This window comes from Pyrus communis, chromosome 6 (assembly GCF_041283825.1).
Source record: "Pyrus communis isolate YQ-2024b chromosome 6, ASM4128382v1, whole genome shotgun sequence".
Lineage (NCBI taxonomy): Eukaryota > Viridiplantae > Streptophyta > Magnoliopsida > Rosales > Rosaceae > Pyrus > Pyrus communis.
In genome coordinates, this window is record NC_142570.1 from 17,759,674 (window position 1) to 17,779,338 (window position 19,665).

Sequence of the window (19,665 nt, forward strand, 5' to 3'; positions counted from 1 at the left end):
AGAGCGAGAGTTTGCGCAGGACAGTTTGTGTGTTGAATGGGAGGAGGTCCTGAATGTTGTCTGCGGCACTGGATTTATAGAAGCAAATGTTATGTGGTGCGGCTTCACACTAGTGTAGGATTTGATTTCAATTCAAACTCGTCAGCTAGGGTCCCAGTTAAAGACTTCTCAAGGTAAGCAATAGCCTATCTGATGACCTCCACGATGCTGGAACCATGGCATGCAAATAATCATCATGCAAGTTTATCCATTAGCCGTGCATTCTTGCAGGACTCGGCAATAAAGGGGGCACTGCCTCTAGTAATTTGAATGCAAATTTAACTCTTAATCTTTCCACCAAATTTGTCCAGGTGCAATCATGCATTTTCAAAAAACCGACTCGATCACATATTCCAGCCCTCCACGTCTATGCATGTGTCGACTAGAGAATTCCAAATGAATTGCAATTCTTTTCCTGACCATTGGTTATAATATAACCATTCTTCTTTAATATTATCCCATGCAGAGAAACCCATTTCCAAACAAACGTCAGGATATTGATCATATTCAGTCTAGGTCAATTGATATATTATTAAAAGATAATATCATGGTTAAAACCCCAATATATCCTTCGATAATAATTATCTTAACTAGTTTGCCATCCAACGGTTGAGAGCTATGTTCATCAACGGCCTTAATTGCACGAGTCGATAGTGTAAAATTGGGTCCAAGCACCTCCAAATTGGACCAACTAAATATTAAATCCTCCATCGCCCGATTGAGTCCTAATTTCTCTACACAACCGTTCTAAACTGAAAATCGTAATACCTGACTATCTTGTCAGGAGAATCAAAGAATTCAAATTCGATTTCTCAACCTTGTCTGCAATTGATTGCCACTGCAGCCATTTCTTCTTAGCTTCCCTGAATTCACACTTCCTAAATTTGTAGCGACGGCGAGGAGTTAATCGCAAGCACTGAAAGCGAAGAACAGAAAAGGATGGTACGGTGGAAGAAGATGAGGTAAAGCGTCACCTTCTTCTTCTTCTCCCCTTGAGATTCTTGGCCGCTTCTTAGCACCGCTGCGTTTTGGAACTCTTTCTCATTCATTCATCCTTTTGTTTGTTTCCCAAGAAAATTTGTCAGAAAATTATATGAAATCTTGCGGCTTCGAATTTTGATTCGAAATTGATTGCAATGAGTTCAATTGAGTCTGAATATCAATTCTTAAGAGTTTTGCAGAAATTGGGTTGAAATTTTATGTTGGTAATTTTCAGTCAACAAGGACATTTTAAATATTTTTATGTCAAGTTTTGGTTAGAATTACAAATAAATTAAGGTAATTCACAGCACTACCATAACTATGAATCGAACATCAATCCCCCCACTCTTCATTTAAATTTTGTTTAGATAAAAAATTATTAGTTGATTTTTATTTAATTAATTTTTTTTAATTCAATTAGGCAAGGAGCGGGCTTCTTGTCTGTCACGTTAGCATTTGATAAAAAAATAACATAAAAGTTAACATGAGTCTAACATTGCAATGAATTCATAAGACGATATATGACATTGTAATGTTTAAAAGATAAGGTATGAGATTGTGGTGCGACCTATAGTTAAGGTAGTTTTGTGTAATTTACCCAATTAGAGTACATTATAATGATTGGCTAAAATTCTGTTCATGGATCAAAGTTTGGCTATTTTTCCAAATTTTCCATGTTAAACCCTAAACCCTATTCCGCATAAATGGACAAATCAGTTCACAACCAACATCCATTCTTGAGCACAAAAGTTTCTGATCAATAATCTCTGGCTGGTGTTGCAAAGATATCAAAAGACAACAACAACATTGATTCACCAAGCTTCTATCTTAACATCTTCGATGCCAAATCAGATTACATGAAAAATTGTACCTTAACAAATGCAAAAGAGCAAACTTTACAAACTCACTCACTGGATGATATTTACCTGCAATTTCTCTACTCCCCCTTGAAAAGTTGCAAATTAAGTTCATACCAGCACACAGTAAGCATGAAATTAATCTGAAATGTGAACTTCATTTCCAAATTAACAAATTTAAGATGATCATAACCTTGAAAAAGATGAACCCATATCAAATCGCCAAGCGATTCTGCTTCCCGAGAGGCGTTTTGCAGAGATCAAACTGAGCAAGTAACTCAGGGTCTCTGAACCCAACAAGAAATTGGGCCAACCCTTCAAGAAACAGAGCCGCCTGAAACACGCTGGTGGCGCCAAGAATCTCCACAAGAACGCTCCTTCTCAGCCGATTCGCATCCACAAAAACCCCCACCATCTCCTCATTCTGCTCCGCCATAGCTTCCGCCACCGCCGCCTTCTGCAGACCGCTACCATGATCCCAATTCCTCCCCACCTGCTCCAAGAACCCGGCCTGAGCGTCCCTCGCGCGCGCCACCAGCGCCGGCACCATCAGCCTCAGCCCGCGCTCGACCTGCTCGAGCTTGCCCATCAGATCGTACGACGGGCTCCTCCACGCCGTCGCGATGTGCCACGGGCGGTCGAAGAGGACTTCGAGTTGGTCCCTGTCTCTGTCTTGGGCGTCGGCGAATTGAACGGTGAGGCTGTCGTTGTCGTAGTCTTCATCGTCCTCGGAGTCGTTTTGGTTGAGGAAAAAGCGGAGGAGGTTGGTGAAGAGGTAGGGGTGGAAGTCGCCGAGGAAGAGGAAGGGCTTCTCGAGAGGGTTTCGCCAGTCGGGGTAAAGGAGCTGAGCGACGTCGTTTGCGGCGGCGAGGTCGAGGGCGTCGTAGTAGGATTGGAAGTGGCGATGGAGGGTTTCGACCTGAGTGGAGAGGTGAGTCAGGGACGAGTCGGACTCGGACATCGAGTTCTGAAGCGAAGGGAGGAGCGTGGTATTGAGTGTGTTGAACCAGTCGGCGTAGAAGTCTTTGAAATGGCGGTTGCCGCCGCTGCTGCCGCTTTTCTTCCGGCCAAAGAGACCTGCAATCAAGATTTGATTAATCGATTAGGATTATGACAGAGAAATGAACTTAGGGGATGAATTGATGTGGGTTTTCTGAGGGGGATAGGAAATTGGATTCAGAAATTACCTACGGCTTTGAGCATCTTGTGAGAAATTAATGGGTTTTCTGTGCTTTGTGTAGTTGTTGTAGTTGTGGGAAAGAAGAAGAAGAAGAAGACGAAGACGAAGGTTTCGGAGTTTGAGGAGGGAAATGTGAATTTTAGGAATATACGGGGGTTTCGCTATTGGCCTTTACAAAATTTAAAGATGATTTGGGTTCCAAATATGAAATCTGTAAAACTTTCGGATAAGAGTAAAAGAGGGAAGTGTGACAGTTTCTAAGTGGTTAGTTTGGACCCCACGCAATCTGACCCATTTAGACAACAGTTGATTATGAGGGACGTAATGATGGAAATTAATCTAGAGTCCTGTTTAGGGATGTATTTTGATAGCATCAATGATCATTGCCAATGTGTGGGGTATGATTATAAGGATCATTATCTCTTGAAGATTTTGTTGGATCTTACCCTAGCAGACTCTTCTAGGCTAACCTTATCTACTTAGCTTGTTGAGCCCATCTACTCTAGGCTTGATAATTTTTGACACGACCAGTTAATCCAACACGACAGGACACGAAATTAACAGGTTTTCAGATTGACATGATAACAAATTGGGTCGTTATTGAGTAACCCGATAAACACATGTTAAGATAACGGGACGGTCTAAGTATACACGTGGATAACCCATTGCACGACAAGAAAAATATTAATTTAATAATTTTATACCACTAAAAAGAAATATTATAATGGACAACAATTGGATTTAACCCCTAAATGAACTGAAAGTTAATATATATATATATATATATATATCTATCTATAAATTAAATTTAAAAGATTGATGACTGTTGGATCGACTGAGATTTAATTTCGATCGTCCAAAGTTTTTCTCAACCCTATATCAGACTCTCTCTCATTCTCGAAGTGAAGTAGCCCGCTCTCTCTTGAACTGAACTCTCGAATCTCAATCTCGAACCTCAACTCCGGCTAGCCATAAGTCCACGATCTCTCTCTCCAGCCTCCCTCCACCACATACGACCTAGTAACCCACCACCAGTCAATCGGTTACTTTTGTCTCTGAATCTCTCTTTCTCTGGGTAGAGCAAATCTCGAGGCCTAATCAAGGTAATTGTTGATTCTTTTGATTTACTCTCAAAATATAGGGTTTTGCTTCAAATTAGTTTTCGAATTAAGATTGGTTTCGTTTCTTCAATTTGCGGTTTTTCGTTTCTAGGGTTTGTGAAAATTGGGGTTTTTTGTTTTGAATTAGTTTTCGAAGTAATATTTATGTGGCAATGTAATATGTGCAAATTTAGAAAGAAAAACAAATTTCTTAACAGGTTTGGTCATTTTACCAGTTAGGTAAAATGACCCGACCTGTTAAGAAAATGTCCAGATAATAGATGTGACACGACACCACCTGTTAAAATAACATGTGTTACATAAAAACGACATGAATATGACAAACACGATCCATTTGCTAGACCTAACCTACTCCCCTGAGTGTGAAAGCCCAACACCTTGATTATCGTGAATCCATCACATGAGGCATAGAAAGCACGATGGTCTAGCATATGTTGTTGCCTCTCTTGGGTGAGATTTACGGGGGTGACATCTCATCTTGCATTTAATGTCTATTAGGTCTACTTGACAGACGTGGCATATGTTGCTTACCACACAAGTTTTGTTGTTGTAAAAAATGGATTTGGATTCTCTCCTGAGCAGGGTACGAATTTTGCTGACCAAGCAACATGGACCGTTGGATCAAAATTCAACGGTTACAATTATTATAATTTTTAGAAGACCTCCTGTTTGTAGCTGTTGGATCTTGATCCAATGGTCCATGTTGCCTGGTCAGCAAGTTTCAGACCCTCTACTCAAGAGAGGATCCAAATCCGTAAAAAAATTGATTGAACAAAAGGAGTCAATTTCCATGTCATTAAGCATATCAGTTTGAAGAAAGTTTGTTGCCTTTTACTCATATTTGGCATTTCATGTGTCTTATGACATTATCGGTTGGAGATTGACACACACTGACTCGGATAATTCAAGTGGATACTCAAAATGACTCAAATAAACAAGTGGATACCTGAACTGAAGCCTTTTGGCCGACATTCAAAATGATGAAATTATAAAGTGAAAGTGAAGTGTAAGATGAAAAGAAAATTAAAGAAAGTGGAGAGTATAAAATAAATTTGTGATAGTAGAGTGCGCAGAGAGTGTGTTGAACTAAAGCATCTAATTAAATACATAGTGGAAGTAAAAAAATGTAGCACACCTTAAGGCAATTATTACAAACTTACTAAGAAATCCCTACACTGATGAGGGAAGAATATGCCACCACGTCACGGCATCAAGATCTTCGAAGCCTACTAAATCTTAGAGGGCGCAAAACAAAAGATGTAAGTGGACAAAATAAAGATTTAGTAAAACCTTTGCTTTTTGTAAAGTACTAACCTTTCGATATAAAAACCCGTATAGCTTTCGAAATCATAGTTGTAAATATGAAAAACCGAGGCAATAGAGAACAAGCATTAAATCCGAAAGGACATGGAAAACAAGTAATTCTCATTATAAAATCATTTTGAAGAATCCAACAAGTAGAAGTCACAATTGCAAAGTATCTAATTGTGAAACCGTAATATGATAATAAAATAATACCTGGCATTAGTGAAAAGTTGAAAATCAAAATAAGCAGATAAATCATCAATCATCAAATAAACAGATAGGGTATGCTCATCAGACAATGCAGACACATAAGCTCATGTAGAGATATTCAGATATGAAATAGGCTAAGTGTATAAGATTTACGCTCTAGTACTACATACCCGTGAAGTCGGCGCAAAGTGCTCACCTGAGTCCTAGTTGCCCATGCAATCTAAGGATAGGTTGACACCTACACTGAATCCAATGCGAACATAATGTCGGATGTGAACATACAGTGAAGTATAGTATACACATTGTAATCATACATGATAAGCAAGATAAATCATATAAAAATATGTTATGGTTAATAACTTAATATCTCAATCAAAGTATCAAAAACCCTAATATCGCATAAGTACTACAATGGTAAAACTTTCCAAAGAAAGATTCACGAAGTATATAAAGTTTCACGAAGTATATAAATCACAACCATCAAGATCACACAAAACGATTTCAGAAGCTAAGTAAAAGCAAAGCAAAACATGATATGAAAGCACATCATGAAACCATTTTCGAAACATATAATAAAATATAGTTTTAGGAAGACACACCTTAGAGCGTAGTTGTCGCACCTCTTACGCTCTTTTTAATCCTTGGAAAACAATCTTAAAGTAGAAATACCCCAAACTTAGTGAACTAATTGAATAGTACAAAGAATATTGAAATGCGGTGCTCAAACACCAAAATCGGAGTCCAAAAACCATGATCGCCACCGTGAGCCCTCCTAGTCCACCGTGCGCTCACTCACGCACCCCCATGTGCTGAGACTTACCATCATGCGCTGGTGATGATGATGGTCACCAACAATAGAATATTCTTTCACCATTACATCATCAAAAGAGAAAATTTTGTCGCTAGATAAAATATTACAGTAGTATCTAAGAAGAAGTTATTGAAAATATTCCGACCCAGATTAAAAAATGTGTCTCTTGTTGGGTCGGTCAGGTTAGACCGGTTTGAATTGGAAAAGAAGAAGGAAAGAGGAAAAGAGAGAGAAATTGAGAGGAAAGAGAGAGGGTGTTCAGGGTGAGGAAGATAGAGAGACAAGAAAGGAGTGGATCCCATAGGATCCAAAATTCAAATAGAATAAAATAATGTTTACAAAATATCTAGAAGATAGTAAATTATGAAAATACTCTCGAAGTTCATAGTTACGTGGAATTTTCATTGTAACTTCGAATCTTATTGCGCTTGTGTCTATACGTTCGTGTTATCGAGTACTAAGAGTATGCAAATTTGATGGGTCACAAGAGTCACGACCCAAAAGGTTAGCCGAAGTTAAAGTTTTCCCTTCCAGGAACACTTTATCATTTTAAGCCTCTGAGAATTAAAATACTCTAATTTCCAGGACAAATTGTAATAGAGATGCTCTCACTAATTAAAATTAAATGTCTCAATTCATATTTAGTTGTCGTTTGTGATTTCGTATATTTCATTTTTTTTTTTTTCCTTCTGATTTTTAGGAGTTTCACCTTTTTTTTTTTTTTTTTTGGTAGACAGCTGCTTTGCCGTGGTAAAATTGCATCTTATGTAAGCTCTTACTATATCAATAATTGTATAGCGAACAAATTAAATTTTCTTCGTACAGTATTCTAACTTGTTATGAGCAAATTTACAGTGCTCTCATTACCGTAGGCAAAATACAAACTGCAAACGACTCCAACTAAAAACTTGGATATTTTTGGACTTACACCTCATGGGTGTTTCAAATTTTTCAAACATGTTCCTTGTGACATCCCACATCGCCCAGGGGAGTGATCCTTAAATGTATATTCCCATCCCTACCTAGCACGAGGCCTTTTGGGAGCTCACTGGCTTCGGGTTCCGTAGGAACTCCGAAGTTAAGCGAGAAGGGGGCTAGAGCAATCCCATGATGGGTGACCCACTGGGAAGTTGCTCGTGAGTTCCCAAAAACAAAACCGTGAGGGAATGGTAAGCCCAAAGCGGACAATATCGTGCTAGGTGGTGGAGCGGGCCCGGGAAGTGTTCCGCCCCGGGCCGGGATGTGACAAATTGGTATCAAAGCCTAACCCTGGTCGCGAGTGTGCCGACGAGGACGTCGGGCCCCTAAGGGGGGTGGATTGTGACATCCCACATCGCCCAGGGGAGTGATCCTTAAATGTATATTCCAATCCTTACCTAGCACGAGGCCTTTTGGGAGCTCACTGGCTTCGAGTTCCGTAGGAACTCCGAAGTTAAGCGAGAAGAGGGCTAGAGCAATCCCATGATGGGTGACCCACTGGGAAGTTGCTCGTGAGTTCCCAAAAACAAAACCGTGAGGGAATGGTAAGCCCAAAGCGGACAATATCGTGCTATGGTGGTGGAGCGGGTCCGGGAAGTGGTCCCACCCGGATCGGGATGTGACAATTTGGTATCAGAGCCAATCCCTGGCCGAAAGTGTGCCGACGAGGACGTCGGGCCTCTAAGGGGGGTGGATTGTAACATCCCACATCGCCCAGGGGAGTGATCCTTAAATGTATATTCACATCTCTACCTAGCACGAGGCCTTTTGGGAGCTCACTGGCTTCGGGTTCCGTAGGAATTCTGAAGTTAAGCCAGAATGGGGCTAGAGCAATCCCATGATGGGTGACCCACTGGGAAGTTGCTCGTGAGTTCCCAAAAACAAAACCGTGAGGGAATGATAAGCCCAAAGCGGACAATATCGTGCTAGGTGGTGGAGCGGGCCCGGGAAGTGTTCCGCCCCGGCCGGGGCGGAACACTTCCCGGGCCCGCTCCACCACCTAGCACGATATTGTCCGCTTTGGGCTTAAATTGTCACATCCCGGCCCGGGGCGGAACACTTCCCGGGCCCGCTCCACCACCTAGCACGATATTGTCCGCTTTGGGCTTAAATTGTCACATCCCGGCCCGGGGCGAAACACTTCCCGGCCGGGGCGGAACACTTCCCGGCCGGGGCGGAACACTTCCCGGGCCCGCTCCACCACCTAGCACGATATTGTCCGCTTTGGGCTTAAATTGTCACATCCCGGCCCGGGGCGGATCACTTCCCGGGCCCGCTCCACCACCTAGCACGATATTGTCTGCTTTAGGCTTACCATTCTCTCACCGTTTTGTTTTTGAGAACTCACGAGCAACTTCCCAGTGGGTCACCCATCATGGGATTGCTCTAGCCCCCTTCTCGCTTAACTTCGGAGTTCCTACGGAACCCGAAGCCAGTGAGCTCCCAAAAGGCCTCGTGCTAGGTAGGGATGAGAATATACATTTAAGGATCACTCCCCTGGGCGATGTGGGATGTCACAATCCACCCCCCTTAGGGGTCCGACGTCCTCGTCGGCACACCACGACCAGGGTTAGGCTCTGATACCAAATTGTCACATCCCGGCCCGGGGCGGATCACTTCCCGGGCCCGCTCCACCACCGTAGCACGATATTGTCCGCTTTGGGCTTACCATTCCCTCACGGTTTTGTTTTTGGGAACTCACGAGCAACTTCCCAGTGGGTCACCCATCATGGGATTGCTCTAGCCCCCTTCTCGCTTAACTTCGGAGTTCCTACAGAACCCGAAGCCAGTGAGCTCCCAAAAGGCCTCGTGCTAGGTAGGGATGGGAATATACATTTAAGGATCACTCCCCTGGGCGATGTGGGATGTCACATTCCTTCACCAAACTCTAATAATTATTGGACATTCAATCCATTTATGTACGCTCCAATTAAACCCAAGCTTCTACTTGTTTTGTTGTTCAAGTAACATTTCCTTATCCAAACAAAAACATTACAAACTGAGATTTTTGTTTGGTTAACCGATAAAATGTGACTTAATGCGCCGGAAATACTTACGGCCAGTTTAGAATTGTTATGGTTTTTTTTATTATTTTTATTATTTTTTTATTTTTTTATTTTTTTTTAAACTGTGTTACTGTTTTTTTATTTATTTATTTTTAAGGATAATAAGTTATAAAATAAGCAATTGAGTATTTAACAAACTGTATTTACTAAATTTTAGTGCAAAAATAAGATAATTGTATATAATAACAAAAATGAAGTGGTAATGGTGTGGTAGCAATGATAATGATGGTGGGGTGTGGTGCTTGGGATGTAGAGGTAACAATGGTGGTAGGGGCGGCCATAGTGATAGTAGCAGCGGTTGTGCCTATGGTGGTGGTTATCGTGACGATGGTGGTCATCGTGATGATGGTGGCATCAACAATAGTCGTGACAATAGTGATGGTGATGGTGACTGTGGTTGTGGTGGCAATGGGGGCGGTTATGATTGCCGTGGTGGCAATAATGGTGGTAGTAATAGCACTGATGGTGTAAAGTTAGTGCTTGTGGTGATAGATGGTGACGGTCACTTTATTATCTAAATATAAAATCATAACATCTATAATGTGTAACATTATAGAATATAGATCGTATCATTGTTGAAAATAACTCCACTTTTAATAAAAAGGGAGAACTATTTTTAAAATAAGCAGAATATTTTATTTGTACTTACCATTTTTTTAATCTATACTATTATTAAGAAAACCCTCATTGTCAACGTTTTTTTTCCCTTTTTTTTTTCCTATTTTACCCTCACTTTTGATACACACTATTGACAAAAGGATGACAAAATAGTAATTTTGTACCTTTTGACAAAATGACAATCATATCCCTATTTTTCCTATTTTACCTTTTTTTTTTTTTTTTTTTTTTTTGATAATGACAATCATATTTTTCCAATTTTACCCTTACTTTTGATACACAATATTTACATAAGGAGGAAAAAAATAGTAATTATGTAATATTAAAAAAAAATACACTTATTAAGAGAAATTGTTCACATATACATAAAGTGTGTTCTTTCAGCTAGTTAACTATAAAGTTAAACAGGTTTGAAAAAATTTAAACGAGGCCTTTAAATTCCTACGATGCACAGAACGCTGCCATATTAGTTGAGCCGTTATCCCCCAACGCCCCACCGACACAGACAGGTCAAACCCCACGACGTCCCATGCACTCATGCAGTTTATAAAAACCACTTCATCATTTCTCTCTCCACACATGTTTTTCTCTTGTTAAAAACAATTTGATTTTAATTGCCAAATGATGGCTAGTGGTAGGGGAATTCCTCTTATGATCGTATTCCATACATTACGTTATGTGTTCAATTTATAGCATTAGTAAATAGCACGATGGTAGTTAGAAAAAAATTAAAATATTTTTGTAAATTTTTCTGGCTTTTAAAAAAATGGACTGCCACCAATTAGTCACCTCTTCAAAAAAAAAAAAAAAAAAAAAAAAAACCAATTTGTTCTTCTTTTTTTTTTGTTGCTAGATTTCCATTTTCCAACCCAAAAAAAAAAAAATTGCAGTTTTAACAAACAAAACTAATGGAAAGATAAAACAACCAGCGTCAAAACAAAACAAATTAGAAAATTACCCAAAACTTCAACACCATTTCAAAACTTAAAAAAAATCTAACTGCAAAATCCATCCTCATAAGTAACCCCATTTCTCTCCGTCCTCTCCATCTTTCTCTCTCCCCATCAATGGCCTCCAAGTCCACCCACCTCTTTCCTCCTCTTCTTCTTCTCCACCACCACCACCACCGTTCAACTATGCTCCGCCCAAATCGTCAGAAACAATCTCAACCGTCCTCAATTCGACTCCGACTACACCAGTCGTTGGATCCACATCTGACAGCTCCCCCCGTCCTTCAACCTGGATCTCCTCTCCAATTGCTCCGGCTACCTTCTGTTCGATGACTTCTGCCCTCACTTGGCCAACAATGGCCTCAGTCAGAAAACCCATAATCTTTCTCACAGCTGGTACCGAACCAACCCATTAATGTTGGAGCTTACTTTCCACCATCAGATGCTCGAATACCCATGTCTCGCCTCAGATCCCCAAACTGCCGACGTCGTCTACCTCCCCTACTACGCCGACATCGACGCCCTCCACTATCTCTATAGCCCTAATTACAATTCCAGCTTCGAGCAGGGCCTCAGTTTGTTCGATTTTTTGACCCGGGACGACCCTGTTTCTTGGTAAAGGCACATGGGTCAAGACCATTTCTTGGTTTTGGCTCGACTCGCTATAGATTTCTCCTAGCTGTTAGGGAACGATCTGCCGCTATGGGGGACTTCACTGCTCAAATTGCCGTAGTTTTTTAATGTCACCGCTCTGACAGTGGAAGCGCGTGCCTGGCCATGGCAGGAACACACTGTGCCTTTTTGACGTCGTTTCATCCGCCCAATTTGTCCTTATTGGAGAAGTGGTTGCAGCGGGCGAGGTGGTCTTTCCGCACCACGCTTATGATGTTCGCCGGCGGCGGCGGTGTTGGAAATAATCCTAACATTAGGAGGAGTATCAGGAACGAGTGCGAAAAGAACACCAAAGCAAATAATGAGACGTCAAACAACAATTTGGGGAGGTTTGGAAGGGGGAGTGCTGGGTACACAAAGATGTGTGACATTGTGGATTGCTCCCATGGGATATGTGAGCATGACCCAATTAGGTTTATGAGGCCAATGTTGCAGGCTAGTTTCTGCTTGCAGCCTCTGGGTGACACCCCGACAAGGCAGTCCACATTCGACAGCATTGTGGCCGGCTGCATCCCCGTATTCTTTGAGGACTCGTCCGCCAAAGCACAGTACGAGTGCCACTTGCCGGAGGATTAGTACGGGGAGTTCTCGGTGTTTATACCGAAGGAGGATATGGTGTTCAAGGAAACTAGGGTTTTGGATGTGCTTAGGAGCATTCCTAGGGCTAGAGTGAGGAGGATGAGGGAGAAGGTGTTGGAGATGATACCAAGAGTTATGTATAGAAGGCATGGGAGCTCAATGGGATTAAGAGCTAAGAAGGATGCTGTTGATCTTGCAATTGATGGTGTTTTGAACAAGATTAAATCTAGAGTTTCAGTTTAACCTAGGGTTTTCCCGATCAGTGACCAACTTGAATTTTACTTTTTATTTTTTATTTTCCTTTCTTGGCATTGAAGTTATTGTAATTATTGATTATGTTGTACATATATTTAGTTATTTATGCAAGTGTAGTGCCACTTGATTAAAGTTAAAACACTACGTTTGGATGGAAATAAACTTAGAATTTTGATAAAAGTCATAATTTATAAATTAACATGCATCAATTCATTTTTTTGGATTCATAAACATAGAAATTTAGAATTAAAAAAAAAAAAAAAGATTTTAGAACCTCAAATTCCTAAGTTTAAATTCCATACAAATAGATGTCATTTTTAAAATTTTATAAGTGAGTTTAAAAATAAAAGATTCTATGTTCAAATTCCATTATTTTTTTTTTAAGTTAACCAAACAAGAAAATTCACAAATTCCAAAAAATAGAATTCTGTCATTTCAAAATTTCTTAATAATCTTAAATTTCTTCATCCAAACAAAATCTTAAGGAAAATTTTCGAAGATTTGGATTTGGCCAAATCAACATCTTAAGGAAAATGTTTGAAGATTTGGATTTGGCCAAATCAACTAGAGAAATGTGCTCCACCGTCTGCGCCAAGTTCAAATCCTGACCCTTGGATGATTAAACTTCAAATTACGCTATTATCATATTGTTTGTCAAAAACAAAAGCTTTGAAAAATGCTCAATTCAAACATGAGATGTAGAGTAGCTGTATTCGTTGCAGTATTAGAATTGTTATTTTAGCCTTGGCTTGTGACTCAAGAAAAAGAAAACAAATAAATTATTGGAGGGACGAAAAACAATACAATCTTATTGAGGGTGCCAAAAACTAAAGAAAAACAAATGAAAGGGTGCTGATGGAGATTATGATGCAACAATACCAAATACAATTGGAACGAGATGCAAGAATTGCAAAACCGCGCTTCATACGGCTAGGACGACGTTCTTGTTCTGTATTGGCAGGAGGCGAGGTTTCGAGTTTCAACCCCATCTGAAAATGGTAGACGCCCAAGTCAGACCTGCTCCAAAACCGGCAGCTGCAATTGTATGGCCTGGTTTCACCTTCCCGCTTCTCACAGCTTCGTCCAATGCCAACGGTATGGAACCAGCGCTCGTGTTGCCATAGTTTGCCAAGTTTGAAATCACCTGTTCTGATGGGATTTGCATGCGAGTAGAAACCGCATCAAGGATCCTCTGGTTTGCCTGCATTATTGATTTGTCTTATCAGAACAAAATGTACTACGTCGCTTGTTTGCTGGGAAAACCTTAGGTCATTAAGAAGCTACCTTGAAGTGCTATATTCGTTCAAACTTCCCATTACGAAGAAAATGAAAATGTAAGCATTATTTCTCAATAGTGTACCAGTTTAGTTCACTGGACATATATGACAGGCTGGTATAGTTTTGGAAATAAAAAATTATTAGGCTGAAGTTACTTGCCGTATATGTCTATTTTCCACGCCTAAATATTTTCTGAAATTAAACGTAATGTGAGAAAGAAATTGTAGTTCAATGATAATCAGTAGCTATAACTGATGGTAGAACAGAGAAATCGTTTAATCAGTAAAACCTGGGGTAAACTTTCCCAAAGATATCATTTGTCATACCTGATGGAGCAGTAACCAATCAATGCTAGATGCAGGGAGACCAGCCTTTGCAAGGGAATACTCAATTGACTGCGGCACAACACGCACAGCAAAGCGAAAGACCTCTTTACCGTTCATTTGAAGGCAGGAATATGAAGCTTGTCTTGGAGGGAAGCCTAGGACTGAACCATTAGAACCCAACTCATCGTCTGTTTCATTTTCTTTCAAGGCGGCATTTAGATGTCTGCAAAGAGAGTGATCGGTCAGTATCAGAAAAATACTGTACTTGCTCAAAAGGTGCATAAAACAAACATAGAAATTGAGAAAACGCAAACCTGTATCCTTCACCATCACTATGCACATCAAAAGAAAGCAAACCATCATCCTCACCATCGCAGGCCTACACAATTATGAAATTTCTGCTAAGTGCAATCAAATGTGTGGAATGAAATCTTTGCTAATAATTTATTCAATCAATTCTGGAAACGACAATATTAAGATAGTATGGTATGAGTTTCTGAAAAATGGAGACAAAATTAACTGCCAAATAAAGCAAAGTCCAAAGTTAGAAGCTGAGAGGGACTTCAATGCCCTTATATAGAAAACCAGTGCTTAGATTTATGCCAAAAATTCATTATGCAACGTAAACACACCTGTATTAATACAGCCCCAGCAGCATCCCCGAAGAGAATACACGTTCCTCTATCGGTCCAGTCAACAATCCGAGAAAGAGCATCAGCCCCAATAACAAGAACATTTTTAAATCCACCAGCTGCAGTTTGCACAATATAATTTAATCAATTAAACATGGGAAATAACAGTGGGCATCCTTAGAGCAAAGTAAACCAAGTCGTTACCCTTAATATGACAAGACGCTGATACTAGACCCAAAATAAATCCACTACAAGCAGCTGTAATATCATACGCTAAAGGATTCCTTGCGCAGCCGAGTGCTTTCTGAACCTGAAATTACAATATAATACAAATTGAAAAAATGCAAGCATTTACCGTATTAATTAAACAACATAAGCACTAAGAGTTCGAATTTTTGCTTGAGCATTCATTAAAATGCGAAGCTCAACAACATCAATATTTAGCTCCACTTGCACTACACGGGTTTCTAACATGCAAAATAGAGTAACATTCAGTTGTTCGTTCTATATCACATGTGAATTGTGATCAATATAGTCCAGTATAGTTCACGTAGTTGGTCAAAGTTCGTGCCATGGAAAAAGCATAAAACTATATAAGCACAACAAACTTAATCAATAAAATAACCTACTAGGAACATAAAGAAGAGACCTTAAAAAGCTACAGTTTTTAAAAGTCAGCCGGCGGTAGTTCGACCAAATACTGAACAACCCAAAAAAAGCATGTCACATCTAGTACAAAACTCCAGTCCAGTCAAGATGAATCACGCTAACGGGAACTCTTCTAAAGTTCTTAGACATAGATGCCCACAAGGATACGAGAATCTACTTCTGTCTGAAATAGAACCCCTTTATAAATTAATGAAACTTGCAATGATCTGTTACTTTTTATTTTTCTTCTACATAACAAATAAATACACACCTAGATAGATGAATTTTGTTCATCATCTAAAGATTTATAAGCCCCTAAAAACATGGAGAATAAAAAATAATAGGAATCAATATTGGCAAAACAATCATATAATGCATACCACTGTGAAGCTCAATCCCTTTTTCTTTTTAAATCCTGACGACTTAATCCAGATACCACCCAATGATCTACATACCTTAGGGGCACAGCCAAAGATATCATCAGGCGTAGATGTGCACACCAAGATTAGGTCCACATCATCAACATCAACCTGTGCCATCTCAAGAGCTTTATGCGCTGCCTCGACCGCTAACGTTGTCAGGCTCTCTTTGCCTGTAATTTTACAAGGAGAATGTCATTATATAGAATGGGTAACATAAAATATCCACTAGACCTAAAAATGAGCACGAGAACAGAGACACATAATTGACTAAAATAAGTGTTCAGATAAAAGGTAAAAGCATTCAAATATCCAGTACAACATAGGAAAGTCCCTCTTAGGCTCTTACACATCTTACACTACCAGCATTAATCAGGTCAAACCTCGCCATATGCTTATAGTTTCAATTGCCTGAAAAGAATGGTGAAGCCATGGTACTATGTAACAGATTTTGTTCAATAGCGACAGAAAGAAGGTCATACAAGCCGCTACTTGACGAACCTCATCCTATGCAAGATTCAAATCATCAACCTGAGAGGTCCAACAGATTGGTTCCTCTTGTAATGCAGTCCATATGCACCACAAGTATGAGACTATGAAGCTGAATTTCCTAAGTTAAACTCATAGCATGTGATTCAAAAAAAGAGGCTTGACACAGGCTAAGCTACCTCAAACTGTTTACCAAATTTATGACATTATCATGCACAAAAAAGTATGACCTGACCTGAAATAACTCGTCGATTACGAATCCCAGTGCGAACGGATATCCATTCATCATTAGTATCTACTACTTTCGCAAGATCATCATTTGAAATCTTAAGACTGGGTACTGCTGAGCCGCATCCAATTAACTTGCAGCCTTTACTGGCAAGCCTGAAATAAAATAGAGATTATTAAGATCAGACAGAATATCATTTACCAGCTTGTATTCATACCCCCCATTTAACCAAAATGCAATCCCAGTACTGACAGTGGCTCTGGGCAAAGGCACTCTGTGTATTACGTAAAACACATAGCAGTGGCTACGGTCCAACCTGGGATAGCTTTAACCAAGAACAATTATAATTAGATGCAGGAGACAATTTTAAAAGATCCATCTAAAACCATGGGCCACTGGTAGGAATTAAATTTTAGATTTTACAAAAACAGAAATAAACAACCAATTCATTCAGGACAAAGTTCAATAACACATAGGCATTCAATAAAGGAATTTGGTAATTTGGTCATGTTCTACATTTAGCACCCTTTACCAAGCCATTAAAGAAGATAGCTACAAAGCGCAAAGACAATCCAAATGCAAGAAAAGGAAAAAAAACCTTAATTTGATAAACAAATTTTTTTCTGGGGTTCATAAGATAACCAGACGACAAAGGCAAGAAAGAGTCACTTTAAGTGGGTCTACAAAAGTGGTAAACTGATAAGATAAACTTTTAGTTTTGTTCATGATTATTGCCTTTATTTCCCTTCCATCATCCAAAACATTCTCTTATTTTAAGTGGGAGAGAGAGCAGACAGATGGCAAAGCCATTGGAAGAACAGTGATACAAGCAACCTTTAAAACCAATACAAAACCTCGTCTAGAAGTATCATCAAAAGGAAATCTAATATTTTGCCAGATACTGATTCACCTAAGCTCATGCCTGTAATCCAACTTACATCAATGAAAACGCTTCTAACTTAGTTGCATCCTCTAGTTAGTCCTAAAATTGATTTGTTAGACAGTTACTTTATTGTGCCTTAATCATCTATGTATATGTATACTTTCCCAAATTTTAGCCTTAAGTTGATTCTAGTTACTAAAAAGTCGGCTTGATTTTGGATCGGTTGTAGCTGGCTTCGTTGCTTAAGCCTTGTAAATCCTTCTGCAATGGAGATGAATAAGATCATCCAATTCCAAATCCTCAGTGATAATATATCCGAACCAAAATTTAAAAACTTCGTGCAGCACAAGTTTACACATAGGAATTTATTCCCCATCCCCTTCATACAGAAAATGGCTATGCACTGGCATGCTATTGCCAACCACAACTCGAATCCTACTTATCGAAACAAATCTAGCATATACAAGTAAAACCAGAAAGCTAAAGAACTTTATGACTAAATGCAAATCATGAAGCTTTCCAACAAAGATAATAAATCAAATGCAAAATCCAACATACAAAACAATAAGGGGCAATATCACAAAAAAAAAAAAAAAAAATGAAAGAATGGAGATTGAACTCACTTGGGTGATCGAGATTCAGAAGCGGAAGCTCCAACATGCTTCTCTGCGCCTTCAAAAATGCTGGAGCAGAATACCCTCTTGGAGATTCCCTCAGGGGAACGAAACCCAGATCCAAAAATGCGTATTGAAGGCTGAATCTTCCTCCTCTGGCTCGGAACTGTAGGAGCAGTGAAGAACCCAGATGCATTGGTGGCCATTTATTTAAACCCACAAAGCAAAATTTCAGACCCACAAAAAAATATGCAGAGCCGGAGAGAGGTTGAATTCAGGTAATGTATGAGAACCAGAAGCATGCGATGAATGGAGTAAACAATACCCATGAGAGGAAAAGATCAACAGCCATGGCGGAGAGACAGAGAGACAGAGTGGTATCGGAAGATCCTTCTTTCTTCGGAGGGTCCAAGGCAAGATTGATAGATAGAGACAAAGACGAAATTTTAAAAAAGAAATGAATAGTCTTTTTGGGCGATTATGTCCAACCCAATTGAGCAAACTCCAACGCATTCATTTTTTTCTCTCTAAAAGTTATTAGCAGGGGGAGGAGAGAGAAAGGCAGCCTTTCGAGATGTTGTTCTACAACATAATTTTAAAGGGTAATGAAGGTTTTGACACAACCAAAGAAAGTGGTAGCAAATTTGTAGAGACTAACTTATTCGAAATGAACAAATTTAGTGTCATTGTAACATATTGATTCAAAAATGCGATGTTTTGTGTGAGTTTATTTTGACATTATATTGTATTATAAGATTAGACGGAAGTGAACGGTAAATTATTTTTGGAAACTAACATGGATCTTTCTTAGTTTTTCATGTGGCTCAATGTTAGTGGTCCAAGCTTGACATTTTAACGCGTGGGAATGTAGGGGAGTGGGGGAGCTCTAAAGTAGATGACAACAATGTGGTTTGGGAATATAAATGCTATATCATTCCACACAACCACAAAAATTAATCATATTCATAATTGCAAATAAACCATCAGGGATTATTCATAACCATACCCATCGGTTAACATATTTCTTATCAGTTAATGGTTATATTCATCTTCATCAATACCAAAATTAAATTCGTTCAATTGACGCATTATCAAGACTGCACACCTGAATCTGGAATATCTCTATTACCTTGCAATGATTACGAAGCTGGAATGCCACGTGGCAAAAGAACTCAAACGGTGTGTATTTTGTTTTACTCAAAAGTGCATGGTTTTTGAATAACTATGCATCCTCAAGCGGAACAGCCCTTTTAGATACCTAGTTAGGGGGCACTTGTGGCACTATGATTTTTCAGTGGTGGAGTAAGATGGATCAGAATGTGAATACTTTGGATTGAACAACTTCTATCACATAACTAAACAAGTAGACCATCAATGCCACCATCATCCTGATCTGGATAAGCAGACGAAGACTATCGACTTTGCTGAGAATGACCATTCTTGTTCTGCATGATACAGAAACCTGATTTAGTATGGAATCAGTCAGGTTTTTATATTCTTGGATATTCCTACAATCTAGACATTT

At 39.5% G+C, this 19,665-nt stretch overlaps 2 protein-coding genes and 1 pseudogene across 2 annotated transcripts; 1 reads left to right on the forward strand and 2 right to left on the reverse strand.

Annotated features, from left to right (window-relative positions):
- Nucleotides 1-1,827: 1,827 nt before the first annotated feature.
- On the reverse strand, nucleotides 1,828-3,257 carry INP1 (transcription factor). Its single transcript, XM_068450719.2, has 2 exons — nucleotides 3,065-3,257; nucleotides 1,828-2,954 (listed from the first exon to the last, which is right to left on the reverse strand). Exons 1-2 carry the CDS (start codon nucleotides 3,078-3,080, stop codon nucleotides 2,092-2,094), a joined length of 879 nt encoding a protein of 292 aa, XP_068306820.2. The 5' UTR covers nucleotides 3,081-3,257; the 3' UTR covers nucleotides 1,828-2,091.
- Nucleotides 3,258-9,739: 6,482 nt separating this feature from the next.
- LOC137709982 (putative xyloglucan galactosyltransferase GT19 pseudogene) lies at nucleotides 9,740-12,733 on the forward strand (annotated as a pseudogene).
- A 557-nt stretch (nucleotides 12,734-13,290) lies between these two features.
- On the reverse strand, nucleotides 13,291-18,961 carry LOC137710787 (beta-ketoacyl-[acyl-carrier-protein] synthase III, chloroplastic-like). The gene is made up of 8 exons (XM_068449914.2): nucleotides 18,150-18,961; nucleotides 16,650-16,798; nucleotides 15,962-16,098; nucleotides 15,063-15,168; nucleotides 14,859-14,977; nucleotides 14,541-14,605; nucleotides 14,227-14,449; nucleotides 13,291-13,823 (listed from the first exon to the last, which is right to left on the reverse strand). Exons 1-8 carry the CDS (start codon nucleotides 18,344-18,346, stop codon nucleotides 13,602-13,604), a joined length of 1,218 nt encoding a protein of 405 aa, XP_068306015.2. The 5' UTR covers nucleotides 18,347-18,961; the 3' UTR covers nucleotides 13,291-13,601.
- Between the last annotated feature and the right edge of the window lie 704 nt (nucleotides 18,962-19,665).

Bases quoted from the DNA above. Each gene is read 5' to 3' on its own strand.
- LOC137710787 (XM_068449914.2), bottom strand. From the start codon at position 18,346: ATGGCCACCAATGCATCTGGGTTCTTCACTGCTCCTACAGTTCCGAGC. The intron at 14,450-14,540 runs GTTTGCGTTTTC...CTCTCTTTGCAG, and splicing joins AGTGATGGTGAAGGATACAG to ACATCTAAATGCCGCCTTGA. The intron at 13,824-14,226 runs GTATGACAAATG...TCAATAATGCAG, and splicing joins ATTGGTTACTGCTCCATCAG to GCAAACCAGAGGATCCTTGA.